Source organism: Ixodes scapularis, unplaced genomic scaffold (genome assembly GCF_016920785.2).
Source record: "Ixodes scapularis isolate PalLabHiFi unplaced genomic scaffold, ASM1692078v2 PGA_scaffold1__304_contigs__length_218370807, whole genome shotgun sequence".
Lineage (NCBI taxonomy): Eukaryota > Metazoa > Arthropoda > Arachnida > Ixodida > Ixodidae > Ixodes > Ixodes scapularis.
The window spans coordinates 88,946,196-88,968,568 of record NW_024609846.1 but is presented as its reverse complement, the minus strand read 5'-3'; the positions used below and the strand labels follow the sequence as shown (position 1 = coordinate 88,968,568).

The following is a 22,373-nucleotide window of genomic DNA, read 5'->3' as shown; positions in this document are numbered from 1 at the left end:
GAAAAGAAAAGTGTTAGTGCTGCTGTGGCGTTGTAAAAAGCGTTTTGTGAGGCCACAGGGGCACCAGTATACTGAATGGTGAAAATGCCGTGAATTGTGACATGGGGCGTGGGCAACAACGCCTTTAGTTTTTGAAGGCTTCAGCTCGGAGCGGGCACCGTGCACATACCTCGGCGTGCCTTTAAACTGCTATCCTGAAAGCGAATTGTGTTGGTCGGGTGTCACCACCAACCTGGACAGGCGCACCTCTCACTGGAAGAGGCGGGACCTGTCCATTTTCGCGCGCGCGACTGTTTGCAATGCTTTTTTTTTATTACCAAGTTACGGTTTGCAATGGAAGTGATTCATTGTGCCCGCATGAACGTGCAAAAGTTTCACCGCGTTTTTGCGACATACATCTGGAACTCTTATTGGGAGCCCATGAGGAGCCACAATCTGTTTCACCTTGTCAGTGATGGCGAATTGGGATCATCGCATTTGTTTCATATGACAGTTGGTGTCATGTTTCTTTTTTCTACGCGATCAAGACTACCCTTCCATACGCAGCTTCCTTTAAATAAAACTGTCAGCTTATTTGCTGACCTTTGTTGTATCATCCTACAGAGGTGAGCCATTAAAGCTGTATGGCTTTCAGAAAGAGGTTGTTGACGCATTCCACTTTTTGTCATCCCGTTTTTCTTTGGAGTATCTGTCTAGGCAAGAAAACGATAAAACGTGACTTGGTGTAAAGCGTTTTTTCCTTCCCTGCTGTGCAGAAGTGTCGCTTGCAGCGATGGTCGGAATGTATTCAAACGTGTTAAGCGCATGTGTGTACCCCCCCCCTCCCCCCCCCCCCCCCCCCCACGCTGTCAAAACCTTCATTTTTAAATTCCAGAGCAATACGCTTCCAGCTAGAGCTTGGCTTAGAGAAAAGGGCGTGGGTGTGCCATGGCCGGTGGAGTGTATGTTGTGTGAACAACCCAAGACCGTCGAGCACGTTTGTATTTCTTGTTGGGACGCTGGTTTTTGTTTGGGGGGGAGGGGGGGGGGGGGTTACCGTACGTTGAAGGAAGAGTCCTGTATCACCCCATCGGGGATACGTTTTATGAGCGTAAGCAGCAATAACTGTGTACCACTTTATGTTTTTTTTTTTTTACCTGTGCAGCAAATGAATGATGCCGACCCCAATACCAAAGAAGTTCGGTTTTATTTCTTTGACCTTGGGAAACAAATAGAAAGTGTTATTTTTTCTCCTGTGAGCCCAAACCCGAGTTCTTACGCCTTTGCAAAGAGCTACTGGAAATAAAAGATTTCTAACATGCCCTGCAAAAGCTTTGTAGCAAATTTTTATTGTTATTTGACATGTGTACGCTGCTTTATGCAATAAAAAAGAAATAAAGCGCGCCTTGCGTGGACTAGTAAGTAGCGTGTCTAGCTCGCGACCGAAGGGTCGTGGGCTCGAACCCCGCCTAAAGTTCCTCTAATTCTTCTTTGACGCTAATTAATTACTTTATAGAGTGAAACTATCTCAGACATGCGGCGACCTTTCATTCGCATTACATGTCATGTTTCTTAATCACTTTCATTCAACGCGTGACGTGAGCTTTGTGGGTTGTTTGAAATTGCCGCGCGAGGTCATGTGGTTGCGAAGTCATGACTCTACCACCCAATCGTGGATTTTAGTGCACGCCACCGACGGTGGGTTTCTGTGACAAGAGCTCCTTAACGCTTTCGCGTAAAATATACAAATGCAGGAACAACCATTCACTTTCAACAGCTGCTTGTAACATTCTAATCTGCGACGAGACATAAGCGTGAACTCTGCTATGAATAAATCGTGATCAGTAATTGATACAATGGACTGAGGTAGTGCATTCCAGTCACTTATTCACGAGTTTTACAGAGAAGCTGTATATGGGGGACTCACAAGTCGGATTTACGGAACTTTATCGTGTCGTCGACCTCACGAAAAAAAGATCTTCAGCGATTGAAGCAAAAAGTGCATATCACGCATGCAACATATATCACAGCGTTTCAATAAAGAACAAGCCCAAAACAAGCATCCGAACCACATATTTGATGATAGGCGCTTGTTTAAACAATGCGAAGCACGTAGCGCTCACCGCATACATTTCTCGGTAAAGATTACTGTTGCGCAAGCTGCCGCGGCGGTGGCACCTTGCGACGTGGGGAGGGACGTCACTAGCCTTTCATATATGAAGAGTTTTTGTATAGTGCATTTACGTTTGTTTTGTCCATCATTTGGTATAGACCCTTTTGCTCTTTACAAAAATGAACTATCGCTTCCGTCCGAAGCGACTTCCGGTCGCACGGTCTTTGCAAGCCTGTTGAACTTGCTAGCTTATGCCACCAGTGCTAGAAAGCATACATGCTACCCGGACAGCAAAGTTGAAGATTTAAACAGTGCCTTCGGCTGTACAATTTTACATCTTGGAGGAGAGTCAGCGGACTGTCCTTTTATTTATTCTTTCAACTTCGCGTTTTCATAAGTTCGAGCTGATCGAGTTCCCAATTTTCTACGCGCCGAAAGTTCTACGCCGAATGTTCCAGAAAGCCACGAGGGTACATAAGGGACTCCGCATGGCAAGCGGAGTCACTCGCCCCAGCGTTCGATCCTGCTGTTACGCCGGTATCGACGCCCGCGACGCTCTATTCTTATCTTCTGTTTCCTTTTTGTTTTGGGCACAAGTACGCCACATTGAACGTTTAGTTTGAAGGATCAAGTGACCGCCAGCACGAAATAAAAGTGGCAAGAAATATTTTACCCCTCATCAGTAACAGTTAAAAAAAGAAAAACATTGCAAAAGTTGATATTTAGTAACTATTCTAGAACTGATGCCTTGGACGGACTATAGCCATCGAAGTCGAATCTTGAACAATAAGAAAGCCCGGATATACAGGAACCTCGCGGGGCATATATAGGGGCTTGTATAAGAACGCCGTCGCAGCATGCGGGTATAGACATTCACATTCTTTCGATGTCGAGAAAGATAAATTCGGCGCTGCAAAAGTGTATCTATGCGGATGGTACACGCGCTCCGAAGCAAGGCCGCCACTAGTGGCCACCGATGTGACGCGCGCATCAACGCGCGGCTCTGACAGCACGTGACTGCTGCCGTCTGCGCGGTGCATGCGTACACGCTTCACTTTGAGGGAATGTGTGTGATGGGTCTGCGCACGCGCACGATATACCCCCATCTGATATGGACGAACGTGAGACCTGTCTAGCGCGTTGACCTCTAGCGTATTTTGGGCGTTTGTGCCCCCTGTACTCCTCGACGGTTTTCTCGATAAACTGTGGCTTAGTGCAAATTAACGTATTCAGGTTTCTCTAAATAGCACGATTTCTAACAGAAAATTAGCATTCTGCAAACAAAATCGCATTTTTGTGTTTAATTTAATTCAACTGCCCGAAAGACGTTCTGCAGCTATTGAATAGCGTCGTAGGTCATGGCCCTAAAGAATATAAAGAAACGTTCAATATTTTATTGCAACCTAACTTTGAGGCAAATAATAAAACTTATGGGTATATCAATCATTTATATAAAGGCTTATCGAAATATCGTTGATAACAAAAGCTTATGTTTATAATAGAACACAAAGCGCATCATAAAATTTGTATCAAATCGTCCATTGTTTCAGGGAAAATTAATACATAAATACTAGTACCACTTGTCACAATGTTTAAAAAAAAAACAATAATTTCCACACGGCGTTGAAAGTACAATGTAAATAAATGAATAAAGAAAAAATCCACTTATTTGTTGCCGAAACAAAAAGGACACGTGTAAAATATGATGTGAAGCGCGCACGCAAATTACAAAACGCGGCCACTCTCCTGAATAGGCTTCAATAAATAAAATATGGGACTCCAGTTTTCAACCAGCTCCTATTTGTAATCCGTAGTGTACGGACACCTGGTATAATTTCAGTGCTTACTTGACGGAAAAATCTAACTGGCCTGTGTTTAACGACGATGTAAAACTGCTGAGGCAAATGGTTGGCTGAGGTATTAAATTCAAGAGTTACAGCGACGACCAACAAAAGAGGAACACACGTCTCTGTGTCATGTTTTTGGAGGTGCACAGATTAAACATCCCCGCCAGCAGACATTGAATTTAAAATTTATACTTTCATATCGGTACACAAAATTTGCCGCAGTAAAAGCTTTGGTCAATTGACCTTGGTATTGGCTATGTTAAAATCCGCTCACGTAGAATACGTGTTTAGGTATTTTCGTTATATCGATCCTGACTAGGCGGCATGTTAAGAAACGCCAAAGATCGCGGAAAGGCTGCTTTCCCTACAGACCAGGAGATAATTGAGAAATCTTATACCTTTCATTAAACTCAGGCCCTTTGTACAACATTCCCCAATAATGTTTGAGACTCCAAAGCCAAAACAATGCACTCAGCTCAGTAAATACAGGGTGTCACAAAAAAAAAAAATTCAGAGTTTTTGTCACCGCAAAAATAACCTAGGCATCGCCGAATGCTCATTCTCCGCCCAAAGGTAGCGCTAGAGGTCACAACCAGATGCCAAAGTTTCAGCCCGATCCGATAGCGTATCCCTATAACTCCCTATAGATGCAACGTGGCGAGTGTAGCACTACGCAATGTGCAAACTGAAGGAGACTGACATCATCGTAGAAAACATTTGCGAAGTCCGTCCTATTATAAACCACTTCAACCTGGTCAAGACGCGGAAGCTTCACTGTCCCGAGGACGATGAGAACAAGAGCCAATATGGTGCCAGCGACGCAGTGGCTGGCTTACGCAACACCAGCTATGCGGAGGGCAAGTTCGTCTGCTTCTTGCGCAGGGGGTAGCGGTGACGTCAGAACGCCGAGCCCTGATTGGCTGATCGCGACCCTCTATCTGAGCGTCGTCTGCTCCTTTGCAACGTCGTCTGCTCGCAACGTCGTCTGCGTCTGTCTTACCTTTCCTGCGACTTTCGGAAGTGCAGAGGCCAGATTCACGAAACGATCTTACGGCAAAAATGTGCGTAAGACAAAACTTAAGAACAAATTCGTATTCACGAAACGAAATTTTCTTAAGTTTTGCGCAGGTTACGACGAAATCCTACGACAGCTCCGAAGCTGTCTTACGCACTTCTTACGATCAAATCAGCATGGCCGACAGCGCCGCGGTCGCGACGACCCACGGACGTTTATTTCTCTACGTGCGTTTCTCACGCGTTGCGACTTCAAGCAGCAAGCAAAAAGTAAAAAGTACTTGAAACAGACCACGACAAACAAGAACGCTGGATCCGCAAACACCCGGGAAAAGCTCCAACGGCCAGGGTTCCACCAAACGCGACCAAGCGAGCTCGGCAGTTAGGCCTAGCAGGCACTCCGCGACTCGGTGACCGTTTGCCCATGACCGGCTGGCGTGCTGAAGGAAATATGCCCGCGCGACCCTTGTGAACCCTTCCCGTATTATACTTTGATCGCTGACCTCAATTTTAGATTAAGAGATCAATTTCTTCCTCTTGTTATCTCCTTGTTTCCCGAGGAAACGGTGACTCGCCGGTGAAAAAGCGGTGAATCTCCAACAGACGCAGGAAAGGTAAAGCAGCCATCGCTTTGACTAGCAGACGTAAAGCAGACGACGTTAACTGCGCCAACCAGCCTACGCTGTTAAAGAGTAAGGGGTTTCGCCGCACACGAATGGAGGGAAAAAGTATTTGGGAGGGAACTTGCGGACACTAACACGCTCACTCTCGGTTCTTAGCAAGCAAACCTCGGCGCCTCGGGAGTCGGGACACCTCCCCAGTGAGTCCTTTGACTTCCCTCCTTGATGCGCGTCTGCTAGTTGTTAGACAAAAACAACGTACCGCTCGAGTTATTTCATCTGCCCTCTCTGAAAGGCGAAGTCGAGTTCGCTCGTAAAGACCTGCACTTCCGAAAGTCGCAGGAAAGGTAAGACAGACGCAGACGATGTTGCGAGCAGATGACGTTGCAAATGGGCAGACGACGCTGAGATAGGGGGTCGCGATCAGCCAATCAGGGCTCGGCGTTCTGACGTCTCCGCTACTTCCTTTCTCATGCGCAGAAGACGAAAATGAGCCCACTTGCGAGGCGTATAGTTAGTAACAGGATAAGAATGTCAGAGCGTCTGCTTTGAGACCCGGCCTCCAGATGCGCTGGTTGCCTTTCGCCGTGCTGGGGCCGCGCGAGCACCATCAAGGCACACGAGACGCGTAAGCGAATTATCAAAGGTAGAAAGCTCGCGCTGGAGGCCAGACAACTGAAATACCCCCTGTCGTTCTCATCCTGTGAGTAATCATCCGCGCACTTTAGACGTCATCACGGTGATACCGAGCGCAGATTGGACACGAGTACTGCCTCAGTGGTCGGCTGAAACTCGTCGGAATGTCGAAGGAAGCTCAGCGACGGGCTGGGGCCGTTCTGCTTGCGCCATACGAGTGTATTGGCGTAGCGTGAATAAAGAGGATGCACTTCACAGGCTTTGATTATTCAAGCTGGCGCTTGGCGAGCAGCAAGCAGACAGACAGACGAACGCACCTGAATGTACTCGTCCTCGCAGCGCAGGTGCTCGGCGATGAACTCGATGGCCTCGGTGGCGCGGTACGCCTCCGGGCTGAGGTAGAGCACGTCGGCGTTGGCCGAGTCCGGGGCCTCGGAGTCCCTGCGGCCCAGCGACGGGGGAGGGTGCGGCGCCCCGAGCTTGCGCGCGCAGTTGGGATGGTGCACGTCAGCAAGCTCGAGGCACTCGTGCGCCTTGGCAGGCGCCGCGTGCGGCTTGAGGGGCGGCGGCTGGAGCAGGTGGGGCGGCGGCGGCGGCGGGGGCGGCGGTGGGGGCGGCGGAGGCGGCGGGGGCGGTGGCTGGCGCGGGTGGTAGTGGTGCATGCCCACGCCGGGCATCTCCATCATCCAGCGGAGCCGCGTCTTGTTGGGCCGCTTCATGAGCAGCATGGCCGGCAGGTACTTGAGGAAGAGGACGCGGATCCAGTTGGGCATGCGGTGCGTGCGGGGCCCCCGGAAGTTCCAGTTGATGATGATCACCGTCACCAGGATGGACATGGTGTTCATGAGGAAAGTGAACAGCAGGTACTTGGCGATCAGTGGCAGCACCAGCGACGTCGGCGGCAGGATCTTGGACACGAGGAGCAGGAAGACGACCAGCGACAGCAGGATGGAGATGCCCAGGGTGACCTTCTCGCCAGCTTCGGCCGGCAGGTAGAACACGAGGATGCAGAGGAACGAAATGAGCACCGTCGGAAGGATCAGGTTCACCGTGTAGAAGAGCGTCTTGCGCCGGATGGTGATGTAGAAGGAGATGTCCGTCTCCGTCGGGCGGCTCTGCTTGCTGTTGTTGTGCCGGTTCAGGAAGGCCGGCACCTCCACGATGTCCCAGGTGCCGCTCTTCCAGTAGTCGGACAGGTCCACCCAGTAGTTGTCGTTATACAGCTTTAAGGACACTTGGTCGCCGTTGAACGTCCACGAGCCGAACTTCATGACGCACTTCTGCTGGTCGAACGGGAAGTACGTCACGTCGATGGTGCACGAGCTCTGGTAGATGGCCGGCGGCACCCACATCACTTGCCCGCTCGGGTAGATGAGCACGTTCGACTTGTAGCGCACCTCGTAGTTGCCATCCGCACTGCACGGGCCCCCCCACGGCCCCGCGAGGCCCCGTTAGGGTACCCGCCACAAAAGGAGGGGGCGCGCGCGAGCTCTTACTTGTTGAACAGGACGATGTCCGGCTTCCACACCTTGTCCGGAGGCAGCCGCAACACCGAGATTCCCCCGTAGTCCGCCTCGTCCCACTTGAGCTGGTAGTCGGTCCACACCTGCAAGGCCACGGCTCGCGGCATACCTGCACCCCCAACGAACCTCGGGGAGGCAGAACTCGCACTCACCAGCTGGAGCCATACGTTGGACGTCATGATCTGGTTCTTTTCGTTCTGTGAAGAAAGAAGAGCGACATAGGGGCATCAGCGTGGGACGTGCGCGTCTTTCGCCGAGAGGCAGCTTCGAAAGGGGTCCGAAAACTACGACGACAATTCCGGAGGAAAGGCTTGGCGGCCACACGATCGCAATGTCTTTCCCGAAGAAGAACGAGAGGTGGGACCATCAGAGGCCGCGCACGTCCGATGGTTCGGCGAGGATCAAGTGGGCTCGCAAACCGAGAAAAATGGCCCAACTTTCAAAGCCGTATTGATTTTGACGCCGAGTCGGAAAGTTTCGGGCTTTGTCGGACGAAAAGGGAGATGGGCGGTGCGGCTCAGGACCGCAGATTTATGGCCCTGCTCGGCATGCTGCTAGCACTAGCTTTTGGCCGACCCCCGCAAGATTGACACGACAACTTCGGGGACGACTTCGGGCTCAGCCTTCGTGTCGCCGGCGACACAATGGGCAGCCAATGCGGGCCTACTCGCTTCCGCTTTATCCGTCCTCCCATTGGTCTAGACTGCGTTTATGACTTGCCATCTGAAGGCAACGTTAACCGACTGGCAGCAAATGGGTTGTCGTTTCTACTTCGTCCGTTCTCCTATTGGTGTACACTGAACTGAGCTCATGACTTGCCACCCGAAGGCAACGTTAAAGGGAAGATGGGGCACTTCTACATTTGAGAAAAAACGCTTGAATTGCGTTCATTTGGTCTTTAGAATAACAGATATCAAAATTATATTTCAATGCGACGCGCCGGAGAACCACAAGAGCAATTTCAAAATAGGGCTGAAGCCCCGCCCCCCTAGCCTTGGGCAGCCAAAAGAGCCGTCGATGACGTCATGGACAGCGACTGTCTTTTGCGTTTTTCTCGCGTTTAACAATACTTACGCAGCAAATGGTTTGGGTATTCGGGTTCACGGGGTAAAAATACACTAGAATTCACTTCTAACTCATTTTTTCCAAGAAGCTCCGTAGCTTCCCTTTAACTAACTGCTCAGGGTGCAGTAAGTCTACGTCCAGCTGACCCACACTCTGGCTACTTCGTCACGTCACTTGATTCCGCACTTACACTATCATAAGACTATAGACAGCTTATCGACGCAGACAACTATGGCGTCACAGTTGAGCTGCGACGACTCGTGGTAAAGGTTGGTAGTGATCTTACAGCTAATGTTTTTTGGTTCGAAGGTTAATTTAAATATAGAACATGTATCTGTACCACGCTAGTAAAATACTGCAGGTAATTTACCACCTATGTGTTTGGTTAATCTAGAAAGAAAGCCCCATCAAAAGAACCTTAATTGAATGCACAGCTAAGTCAGTGACATTTGAGGAATAGTCCAATCCTCATTTCAGTGGCACCATAAATGCTTAAAACCAAATCACGTGTGATTAAATACGCCTCCAACTTATTTGCGTCCTTCTTCGTTTTCTTTTGTTTTTACCTTTATCCACCGCAGATAAAAAATGGGACGCTACGTTGATTCTTAGTAGTGCAACCACATGCTAGTAATAGCGTCCGAGAGCTGACGAAGTACTGGCTCGTACGCCTCGTACTACCAACAATTTACTTGCCCACGTCATTGAACAATGCCAGTCATACCTGTCGTTCTTTTTACTTGCCAATTTCACAAATGAAAGGTTCTGCACGGAGGCAAGCAAGCTCCTTTCACATAACGACTAATGGTGGCATGCGTTCTGACAAAAAAGGGAGCAGCTATTTCTATGCTTCATTCGCCATTATGTTCTAAGGGCAGTGCTCCCCCCTGGCATTGCGCAGTTTTGCTACGGCATATGAAAGGCTCGTCCGGAGGAAGAGCGGAAGTAGCCCCTCGGCAAGAGTTATGATGAAATAGTCCATTTTATGCCATATGCTACCTAGCCTCAACCGGGCATGTCAGAGGAGCTGGGTCATTATGGCAACCTCTGTGTCACTCGTATAGAAAAACAAAGTTGCGAGTCTTTGTTTTTCTATGCGAGTTCATGATAAAGTTACTGTACACTTCACACTAACTTATTCTACATTCATGGTCAACTTTCACGTGTCTTGTTTTCTGTTGCTTCGTTCCCGTAGCTTTCTTTCTTGGCAATCTTATGGTACGCAAGCTTTGGAAATATCAAGATTTCCTAGGCTTGCAAAATGATCAAACAAAAAGGAAGAGCGACACTTCAGACGCACATTTATGGCTCAACGTGATTGATGCAAAGCGAGAACCTCCCACATTCAAATGCAAATATGAGAACACGATGAATGGGTTTAGAAAACTTAATCCACCGGCTCCCGGATGTCATGTCCACGAAGCTAATGGGCCCCGGAAAAAAGCAATCACAACAAACTTGTGGGTCATACAAATGGAATGTAAATTTTATTACTGGCTGGCTTGTGTCAAATTGGGCTTCCCGAGACAGCCTATGCGGAGCGCAAGTTCATCTGCTTCTTACACATGGGTTTTCGATGATGTAAGAACGACGAGCTCTGATTGGCTGATTGAAAGAAATAGTGGGTAGACCTCAAGGCATCTAGCAATAAGGTCTGCCCACTATCCTTCCAACCAAAGCCAATCAGAGCGCGGCGTCGTTATGACGTCACCGCAACTCCAGCGCAAGAAGAAGACGACTTGCTCTCCGCATACTCACCTAGAGCGTAAGCAACACCGGGCGTGTGGAGTTTCGAGCAGTCTGTTATTGTCAGCAACCAAGGGGACAGCGGTATTACCAGACAAGAAAGCACACATGAAGCAAAAAAGCGTGAACACAATCGGCCACCCCTGAGTTTCTTAAGTCGTCTGTGACTGTAGATTCTAGCATATAGAGGGTGTCCCGAGTGAACCTTCCGCCGTAAAACGAGCCGGAAAACTCGCCGCTTGCACAAAGAAAGCACAATCTTTCAAAGAATGTGCACTGAACAGGTCATTTTTACCGCGTGAAATTTCAAGGCGTATAGTTCACTTGCTATAAACAAATGAGAGCAGAGAACCTGACAAATTCAAGGTTGTACGAGTTCGCAGACGGCCGGAGGTAAGGCCTGTCCAATCAGGACACTTCATAAATCGTGAAGCGACACGACTCCGGCCAAAATCGTAAAAGTTGAAGCGTCCGGCAGTCCCATGTTCGTTTGAACATCACCGAGCCAAAATAACGATTTTCCTCCTCGCTTCCTCCGCTTTTCGGTGAGCTCAGTGCTGGTCAAACTTGACGTCACACGCCACCTGTCAATGCTGTCCGTTTGTCCTGCCGGGCCCCCGTATCTTTTGAAGTGGTCCAAAATGTACTCGATCTTACTCCAGGGTAAGGCTTTTGTACCTCTGCGTTAGAAAACCTACACGCGTACAGCGTCGCTCTATCTGTATTATCACGTGACACGACCCGCCGGTGTAGCTCGGATCTATTTGGTTAAACTTTGTCGCTTTTCCTTTCCTGCTCTTTCCTTTCCCGCTTTCAAGACCTAAAGAGAAGTGGAGGCCTTGAGTGATTGACCGACAGCCAACAGAGCTTGTTAGTGGCGGACGTGATTGACATGCTCAGGGCCCCCGTGGAAAACAAGGTGAAATTTGACCAAAAAAAAATGTAAACCCGGCAAAAAAAAAAAAAAAAGAAAACGGACGGAAGCGGACCACCGAACGACTTATGTCGGAGTCGTGTCGGCTCACGATTCCTATTCGGACAGGCCTTTAGCGACGGGTTTTTTTTGTGGCGCTATTGCACCATACGCGCCGCCAGCAGACAACGGAGTCCGTCGTTTGCAAAAGCGTCTATTGGGAGATAGCGCCATTAGTAAATAGCGTCGCTAACTCGTTCATCTGCGAACGCGTCCAACCTTGACTTTAGCGACAAAACTGTTCGTCTCAGTGCACATTCGGTGAACGTTTGAGTTTTCTACAGTACGTGCAGGCGCCAATTTTTCCGGCTCATTGTATACCGGAAGGTGTTCTCGGGACGCCCTCTATTTGTAGAAACCTCGAATAGAACACGCTAACACATTTCGTCTCAACGGTCGCGGGCGCCGACGTTTGGTGAGCAAGTTGGGCGTGCGTGTGACTAATTGTGAAGTCATGTGGTAGAAGAGCCCCCCCCTCCCCCTCTTCTTCTACACACACACACTCGCGTAAGGACATGCGCACAAAACGTAAAAGCATTATATATATAGGTAGCTGCGTTTTTGCAGGGGGTCAAAACGTTTTGTCGGGATTGCTTTTAAAGAAGGTTTCTTTCTCATCATCCCAAGTTACGATACGATGCGAACTTTATTCTTACCACAGATACACGCGGTGAATGGGAGGGCATAACGGAAGCAGCAGAAATGCAGCTTAAGTTTTCTGTGCTCTATATGTAGTTTACGCGGATCGATTAGCTTTCATGATAGGTTTGAGCGCGGTCGAAGGCTTAAACACATACAGACACCGGCACACATACTAAACTCGCAAGCCACCGATCATTCACTGCGTTTGATTTTCTTAGCAGATGATAGAAAGCGTAGAAAAGAAAAATAGGAAAGCCAAAACGTTGCATTCATACCGCTGTTTGATTGGGCCCATACGGCTCATAGCGTCGGTTGTATTCGGACTAAAGGTGAAACGAAGCGTAGCGTTTCTTTTTCGTGCTTCATATATTTAACTCTGCTCGACTGATGACTCGAATCTTCCATCCAAATCACCAGTCGCAGCGCCTTAGTTGCTGTTTTGTGCCCCCGATCATGGTTCTGCAGACAGTCCTCAAAATGGCTACCTACGTCTTCCCCAGAATAAATTGAGTCACGTCTTTCCTCCTCATTTCCTTCGTTCCCCAGGTCTGTCAACGAATTGACTGCCCTCTTTGCTTGAACTAAAGTTTCTCGGCTCCCGAATCTCGCTTGGCTTGTTACCTGTTTTTGGTTACGATACCAGTATTACTTCGGGTTAAAGTCTCCTCTACTGGGAGAGATCCAGCCATCAGTAAGGCGGCACAGCTGCTGGCGATGAGTACGACCAAAAGCGCCGCTGTGGTCACCCTTCGCGTTGGCGAAGCGCTCAATATGACGTCTTGATTTGGAATAATTCTGCTTTCACCGACGGAAATACGAACAATGTCGGACTGTAAACCTTGACGGTGTTGGTTTAGGAATATGATGACTCCAAGCTTCCGCCGTGTTTTATGCACACACCATCGAACTTGCGGTTCGAAGCTAGTAATAAAGACCCGTGATTACAACTTGTGACGTCACGGTGAGGCAGACCCAGGTCATGATGTAACGAACGGACACCGTAGAACGCCACCGAAACATCTCGGCGATAATTGCGAGCATGGCGTCCCGACTGCTGCCCCGTGCAACTTTGCTAGATAAGATTTAGCCTCATGTATACAAGCACGTGCAGCTTGCGCGCGAAGATAGCTTTGGCAGGCCTGCAATTACCCTCGCTTGATCAGATCAGGAGGAAGATGGCGGCCGCCAGATGGCCTGTTTGGAAATGTCTATATTCGGGGACAACTTTGGCAATGCAATCAAAGCTATGGACGCACGGGTGTTCGAGCAATTTGTGCGCCGATCAACGTTGCTCAAATATAGTCCTCACTTCTGAAATGCCACAACCAGTATGGCAACCGCGCGAATTGCTTCCCCGCGCTTAGTGTTCCGCCATCATGCACCTTCTAGGGTCCCTTCATATGCGCTTTCTTTATGGTGATGACATCTGACCATTTTGTTCCGAACGCTCGTGTCTCTTTTTTGTTACGGAGCGCGTGAAAGCGCGTCACCTGGCACGAGCTTTGGACGTTGACAGTGCTGCGGCGGCATTTTGTTACCAGCCATTTCTTTGGATATTTCGCGAATGCGCGTGCTGTAGGCCTTGTGTGCTACAAAGAATGGCATAACCCTAAACAGAACGACATTGAGGCACCCTAGTGCTTACCTTGATCGAGCCTGAAAGTAGCTTGAAGTAAACTACTACGATAAAAATGTTTGTCTTTCGAATATTTTTATAGGACATGGTCGTTTTGATAATGGAACATCGAGACCTCGTGCTTAAATAGACCATTTTCAAAAGTGCTCGCCTTCTAGTAGTTGCTGCACAAATTATTAGTCCACCATAGTTTTATCACACAGTGGAGGCATGGACATGAAGGCGCGGTTGGCGTTCGTCGTGAACTCGGCTCGCGAGTTGCGCTCCGTTTCCGGTGAAAGTCAACTTATTCTTCCGACAATAAGTGTCGCGTCACCGTTTGGTGAGAACTTGAATCCAATCACACACTTCGGGCCCAAAATATGATGACCGCCTACGTTGCTTGGTGGGATTTTAAAAAAAGGTTTAATAAAACGCCCGCACTCGAAGGCGCACGCGGCGGAATCGAATACCTCCAAGCCTCGGTCAATTTGTAAACCGCAGTAATTGAATCTCCGTGAGCTATGCGGTGAAGTGAACAATTTGAGCCAGCGTTTTAGAGCGTTAAGACTTGCCCCACTTTTCATGAACTGGACAACATCTCCTATAGTTTACGTTTTGTAGGAGCCAAGTATACTAGAGCTTTTTAGAGCTAACAACTTAAAAGAAAAAACAAATGACAAGGAGAGGGTCAAGGTCACTCACCACGTTGATGAGCTGGATGAAGGACAACCCAAACTGGACTTCCACCGTCATGTTCATTATTTCCACGGGCCGGATCAGCTTGTTGTAGTCCCGAAAAAGATCTCGCACCAGGCGCTCCTCGTCCTCGGAAGCCAAAACTTTAAAGGAAAGAGAGAGAAAAAGAAGAGCTTTTTCAACAGTACGTCCTTTGACATTAGAACTCTAACGTCATACAAGAAAAAAGGCGACGTATGGTATTTTTGTTTATTTCCGTTTGCGAATGACGCTTCGCAGCAGACGAACCGCGTTCTTCGCTCGCGTTGACAGATGCACCGTCTAGGAACGCTATCTACGCTCGTTTTGCGAGAAGCTAATTGAACTTGCTCTCACCCTCGTGACCAAAATCGGACCCCTGGAGCAGCTGCTTTCCTGCAAAGCAGATGCTGCAACCTATGAAGGGGGCTAGTCCATTGACAAAGCGAAACATGTGTTACTTAAAGAAGAAAAGAAAAACTGCCACAGCGTAGATTTTGTTATGTTTAAAAATAGTATCCGCCTCGCCCTTCGCCGAGCTCCGTCCGTAGATTGCGGCGATTGGCTCTCGAAATTTCTTTGCGGAACAGTAGTCGCTCCAGATTTCTTACAGTATATGTTTGGAGGCAGACGAACTTCCTTCTGTACTGAACTTTTTCCGAATTGAAGCAGGCTGTAACGCACAACCTTTAGGGTCCTGCTTGACCACTTTCCAAGACGACTAATTTGATGCAAGATAGCTTTGATATATAAATTGGAATCGTTTAAAACACACCCTCGATAAGTTCGCCTTCTCTTACCAGATTTCTTACAGTATATGTTTGGAGGCAGACGAACTTCCTTCTGTACTGAACTTTTTCCGAATTGAAGCAGGCTGTAACGCACAACCTTTAGGGTCCTGCTTGACCACTTTCCAAGACGACTAATTTGATGCAAGATAGCTTTGATATATCAATTGGAATCGTTTAAAACACACCCTCGATAAGTTCGCCTTCTCTTACCAGATTTCTTACAGTATATGTTTGGAGGCAGACGAACTTCCTTCTGTACTGAACTTTTTCCGAATTGAAGCAGGCTGTAACGCACAACCTTTAGGGTCCTGCTTGACCACTTTCCAAGACGACTAATTTGATGCAAGATAGCTTTGACATATCAATTGGAATCGTTTAAAACACACCCTCGATAAGTTCGCCTTCTCTTACCAGATTTCTTACAGTATATGTTTGGAGGCAGACGAACTTCCTTCTGTACTGAACTTTTTCCGAATTGAAGCAGGCTGTAACGCACAACCTTTAGGGTCCTGCTTGACCACTTTCCAAGACGACTAATTTGATGCAAGATAGCTTTGATATATCAATTGGAATCGTTTAAAACACACCCTCGATAAGTTCGCCTTCTCTTACCAGATTTCTTACAGTATATGTTTGGAGGCAGACGAACTTCCTTCTGTACTGAACTTTTTCCGAATTGAAGCAGGCTGTAACGCACAACCTTTAGGGTCCTGCTTGACCACTTTCCAAGACGACTAATTTGATGCAAGATAGCTTTGACATATCAATTGGAATCGTTTAAAACACACCCTCGATAAGTTCGCCTTCTCTTACCAGATTTCTTACAGTATATGTTTGGAGGCAGACGAACTTCCTTCTGTACTGAACTTTTTCCGAATTGAAGCAGGCTGTAACGCACAACCTTTAGGGTCCTGCTTGACCACTTTCCAAGACGACTAATTTGATGCAAGATAGCTTTGATATATAAATTGGAATCGTTTAAAACACACCCTCGATAAGTTCGCCTTCTCTTACATTGTCGTGCAGAGAAAAATATAAAAAAGGTAGGGGCACAAAAATATAAAATTTAACCGCTTATTATTTTTATTAGTTTACGCGATCTTCTCCCGTTTAACATACACCGAAATCTACATTTGATACTTTTGTTACGCGAGAGCGGTGTTTTGCCCTCGCTTGCACTCAATCTAGGTTTTCTTTTATTTTGTCTTTATATTAAGAAACAAAAACTATTTGTTCTACAGGTACACACCAATTGAATAAACGCATAGGACGGAGCACAGAACACAACATCTTTGAAAGATGTCGTGTTCTGTGCTCACGTGTTTTTTTCTCTCGTCTCTAGTCCGTACCAGAGCTGTATATAGAGAGAGCCTGGCCACACACTGCGACGTATAGGAGGCAAATGAGGAGGCACCATTGCTCGAAAGCGAACTGGACGTGTTCCAGGGCGTCTCCACAAATTCGAATGTGGACAGCAAGAAGCTGCGAATAATACCCTGGCGGGGGTCGCGAAAAACAAAATTATTAAGTGCGTCGGAGTTACTCTCGGTGACGGAAAATATGGGGCACATGATTTTTTTCAATCACGGTCATACCATATACAAATCTAGAAGAGCGATCGACGTAATCCGTACGCCTGGCGCCGATGGCCCAGAGTCTGCCGTCCGAGCGGTCAGACTCCGTCCGAGCCAAACAGTATTCGAGGGGCACATTCGATTCTTACATCTGTTTGCATGGTCATAATCGAAACATCACGTGCATCATATGTTCAGCCATGAAGAGTTACTACATTTAACTCTTACGCGCTTAATAAAACTGCTTCTCGCTACTACCGGTAGGGGATTGTTTTCGGATTATGTTTTTTCAAGAGAGCGTGTCAAGCTCTCTTTCTGCGTCTGGTGTACGCCCTGGCTCTGCCCGCTCCTTTCATTCACCGAACTCTCCCCACATACGGCTCTGGTCTGTACCTTACCATCACACTTGGTTTTTAATAATAATGGTTCGACATTTGCGCGGTGGAGACACCTCCGCGAGCTTTCCGGGTGACTGCACAATGTAAGCGCATTTGTGCCCATTGTGGGCAGTATGCATCTGTTTTGCGCACAAGACGGAGTAGAGTATCTTCGTTCTTTTTTAAATGTACTGGGCGTTCATCCGAAGGCATAAAATGCAAACTATATTTTTTTTCATGCTGACCTATGCCGTGCTTTTGTAAAGATAGTGAGGGGTAACAAAAACTTCGTCGAATCTTTTATACGACTGATGTCGCACATTTACACAGAATGTCAGCCTAGAGACATTTTAACTCGAAAATTAGAGATACAAGTGATTCGATCAAAAGGAGATAACCCGTTTATCCATTTATTTATTCTTGCCGCAGAAACAAATGACATTTAAAGTTATCGCTTGAGTGACTAACAGGGGAAGGGAATCACGTCGCATCTTTTTATTAGGGTACATGCCTATATGAACGGAGGTAGAATCATCAGAATCACGTTAGAGTATTGTTTTGACTATAACCGCTTTCAGCTGGCGAAACACCTATTACGTTTAGGATTCTTGCTCCGCGATTCGATCTTCTGCGCTCTTATCAACTAACGCGACACTATCGTGAGAGCGACAATTAGATTCTTAAGGCTCACCCCGCCCCATGTTTCTTATGCTGTCAGAGAAAATAATCCGACCCTGCAATTGTCCAGAATAGCACCCAAAAAAACGTTCCCTGCGAAGCAAGACGGACTGCATTAATCGTTTCGCGTTATTCGTTAACATAAAACCACATACACGTACAGAGCGCGACACTGTTAGCGCGAACAAGCGATCGGTGGTTTTTCCAGTTTTTCTCTTTGAAACCAAGAGATGTCATCCAAGTTATTATTGCTACGGTAAGAGCTCATTTAGTTCTATAATTTAAGTGATGAAATTTCGTGTTCGCTAATACTATTTAGAAGTAAAATGCGAAAATGCGCCGATGTCGTGTTCGCGCTAACAGTGTCGCGATGTGTACCAGTATACATCCTATACTGTTAGTTTAATTACTGTCAAACTTATCGTATCGGTAAAACTCTAATTGCTGTACAAGTTTTTTTTTTTTTTTTTGCACGTCTTTTTTCTATTTTTTCACTCCATATACGGCCTGCTCACCAACTGCCTGTGGGTCGGTGGACTAATCAAGCTTCATTTTGAAGCTTTTTAATTCTCAAGCATTAACTGTCTCATGGAGCGAAGCCGGCGTTGTCTGTAGCAGCAAAACGAGCCTTAAATTCCCATTGGCTGCGACGTGGCATATCAGACGCTTTGTCACAAAAGCCGGCGGGGCCGCTCAAGATCAAAGCGGACGCGCCTCAGAAATAAAACACGAAGAAAAGCACAGAAACGCAGATGGATCGTCACGGAAGCCATGGAGCCAGCGGCGGGCACCGCGCATGCGCAGTGGGGGAGCGTGATGTCACCGCCGGTGCGCCGCGTGAAAAAAGACTTTGAGCGCTGCTTGCAGGAATGCGCTGCGTGTAGGAAGGCTTTCGTATTCCTACACGTAAGCAGTCTTAAGTGTCTTTCCTAGCTTTTTTCTCCTCCTTCTCTACCATTTGTACAAATAAAAAGGAACAATGTTATTATAATTCTAATATTATATATCTGCTGGACTCTGCACTCGGCCTGATAAGGAGCCGCGCGCTGTTGCGTTGTACTTATATAATTGTTGGCGACATTGTTTTCTTCTATTTTCTTCCCTTCCAAAAAGCCCAACATTGACTGCCTGAAAATAGCAAGAAGACGGAAATGCTAGAGTCATAGACAGGCTCGTTGAGAAAAACCATCGTTAAAGTGAAGATACTACAGTATTGGGCGAACCATTGGTTCGTCGTCTGTACCTGTTTAAAAGTTGAAATTTTAGGCTTTCTATCTACAAGTACGGAAAACACGGGGATTTGTTTTTAGATAATTCCTTATGACGCGACGCTACAAACTTTGCAAATGGCAGCGTGTGTTAATTATGATTTATATAGAATCAAAGCTTCTCTGATTGCTAGTAAAGCAGACATTTGTCGAGACATGTGAGAACGATTCACGTGCGGCACCAGATGTGGACGGCGCAGCGGTTGCGAACTATGTGAGAAAAAACTTAATTAAAAAAAAAAAAAAGTGCACCCGCGGACTGCGCACCGGATGCGTGTTATAGCCCAAGAAATACTGTACGTGAGAAAAAAGGGTAACTTGTCGGACATTGTTTGTGTGTGTGTGTGTATGTGTGTGTGTGTGTGTTAGCGTAACCTGACGATTGTGTACGATGTTCTTAGCTTCCCTCGACTGCTGGCTTTCGAAGAAGTTATTCGAAAATAAATATATAATTCAAGTATGAGTCTAAATTGATTTCCGCTGTCCGCAAAACAGATTGACATTTATATGCGCAATATAGCGCTTTTGTCACATTCATACTAGGGACTTTGAGCAAGCCGTAACCATGTTCTGTGTACCGCAGTACTGGAGCCTTTGAGGCATGCTCGTAGCCGAGTGATACCGTGACCGCGGTGAGCGCGCTTAAAAGTACCCTTCAAAGGCTCAGGCAGTGCGGTACACTGAACACGGTGACAGTTTGCTAAAAGTCCCTAATTCTGGACATCGTTCACGGTCAGTGAATGCTACTGAAGCGGTCAAAGAAGACAGAACGAAGCCCGGTACTTGGGACATAACAGAGTTTTGGAATAGGCGGCCCCCACTCTTTGTGTCCCCAAACGTGCTAGGGGCGTCGCACTGCACATGCGCAGACGTTCTGCGCATTTGCATTTCGACGCCCCGAGGATTGTTTGGGAACACAAAAAGTAAGGACCGCGTAAGCGTTTTCAACAGTAAAACCGGCGATTTACTGGGCGCCAACTTTCATAGCGCCTTCATTTCCTTAGAATGTGCCCTGCCGCTTTCCTCGTCGTCTTTCCAAGTTACATTTATTTTCTTTGCTAGCGATAGAGAGGCTTTGGCGGAGGTAAAAAATGGGCATCCACGATAGCTTCCCCGAGCAATGATACGTGGTTCATGCGCACACTTGCGTGCTAAAAAGCAACTCGGCAACAAGAAGGACGCAGCCTCCGGTCTCACGTTCCGTAAGAAAAGAAAAGTTCTGCCTCGCTCCAGATCCGACTGCGGGTGATTCTTTACGAAAGTTGAGCGCGCGCCAAAGTCGTGACACAGTTTTCCAGAATCGATCGGTGGGTCTGTTCTCGACCCTTCGATGCATTATGGCGAACGTACAAAAAACATTCACAAACCGAAAAAAAAAGTAAAATAGGAGGGATGAAAATATTTTAATCCTGATTCGACTACATAAACTACTTCGGACGCATAATTAAAAAAAATTAAGGACGTATTCAATATATATATATATATATATATATATATATATATATATATATATATATATATATAAAATTGCAATATTTTAAAACTATGCGATGTTACGTCCAGATGGTTTCAGAGAGCAAAAATGATTCATTTCTGAGCAAATAAAAAAGAAACATAAAAAACTTCTAGACAAAAAAGACTTTTTTTTTATTTAAATGAATGCTCACATATCCCCATGGCTAACGACTTGAGTCATTCTTTGCTTTAATTTGATTTGCCTTATTGGGCCAACATGAATAAATATATTCACTGATCGCGATTAAGAACGCCATGATGCTTGAAATTGATTTGAAAACTCGTCGTTTTCAAATCAATTTTTGATAGATACTAGCCGCGTAAAAGACGCCGGCGGTGCCAATCCTGAATATCAAATGATCACTCGGCGGCCAATGAGATTGCTGCATTAGCCGATACGAACGCAGAACGACCAATCGCGAAGCAAGAAGCGCGAACATAATGATGAATGCTCGTTTTCAGCTGTCGGCGATCATAACTGTTCTCACTGAGTGCAGCTGTCGCTTGATAGAAACGAGCCATGATATCTATTACGCGCATCTGATTGAAACCGCTCTGTTGTTCTTGAAACGTCAACATACAACAAAATGAATATCGCAAATTCTTGCGGTATTAATTTTTCAACTTTTATAATGCACGGAATGCGCTATTTGAGAGAGACTGTCCGTATTTTGTTTAGAAAACAAAATTGTTTTGGCGAGAAAAAAAATATTCTATATATATATATGTATAATTGTTTTAAATACATTTTGCCGCTAAATTTAGCAGGGAAACTGACTAGGTATAAAGTTCACATGACGTCAATTTTTCTGCTATATTTAGCGGGAAGCTCAATTCGTGTAAAGATCACGCGACGCCGATCTTCCCGCCAAATTTAGCGGGGAAACTCATTTGGTTCGGTGTACAATACCCAGCTAACTCTAGGGGAGAAGCGAATTTGGTCTGCAATTGTTGTGACGCCAGGTCACGTGATACCGATATTTGCCGATGAATATAGCGGGGAAACTAAATGAACGTTTAGGCCACGTGACATTGATTTCCTCGAAACGGGAAATGCAAGGACGGACAAAAGTTTGGGATTCTGGGATATGGCGGGGGGAGGGAGTTTTATGAAAAAGTATTTACTGCTTCAAAAAAAATGGTGTGGCACTTCATTACAAATGCTATAAAGTTCCAGGCCCTCTTATAGATCAGGGCGGAGAGGTCGTGCTGCTTTCCGGGTGTCTCATTAAAAGCCTAGACTGAGGAGTGAGTCCACCACCACAAACCACGGGAAGCTTTCGCAATTTAATGGCGGATACCTCTTGCGGCGATCGGTCGCAAGTGCCCAGGGGCTGAGTTTTTGCGTGGCGAGGAGGAAAGGCGGAGGCGTTTGCAGACGATCATCGCTCTCGTCGCCTCCTCGCAGCTCGTATTGCAAATGCGGCCCATAAACCACGTGACCTCGATCGTGCAGTTGGACACTCTCTCTAATATAGGCTCTCCATGTTTCCCACAGGCACACTACACTCGTTTTCCCCTCAAGAAAAAAAAAAGGAACTTTTTGCGCATTGCTCATGCGTCGCGCAAAGTAGTTCTTACAAGATTTGGTTGTCGGAGGAAGACGCGATGCTTTTGAAGTTTGAAACGGGTACGTCTTGATAACTTATACATCTAACCTAATTTCACCCTGCATACATC

At 46.8% G+C, this 22,373-nt stretch overlaps 1 protein-coding gene across 1 annotated transcript in view; it reads right to left on the bottom strand.

Annotated features, from left to right (window-relative positions):
- Nucleotides 1-22,373, bottom strand: part of LOC8031621 (acetylcholine receptor subunit beta-like 1) — a 66,536-nt gene that overhangs the window by 30,973 nt on the left and 13,190 nt on the right. The window contains exons 2-5 of the mRNA XM_029972736.4: nt 14,479-14,615; nt 7,885-7,929; nt 7,706-7,815; nt 6,527-7,625 (exon numbers count right to left, since the gene is read on the bottom strand). Of these exons, the coding sequence (XP_029828596.1) occupies nt 6,527-7,625; nt 7,706-7,815; nt 7,885-7,929; nt 14,479-14,615 (1,391 nt within the window). The remainder of the gene's footprint in view (nt 1-6,526; nt 7,626-7,705; nt 7,816-7,884; nt 7,930-14,478; nt 14,616-22,373) is intronic.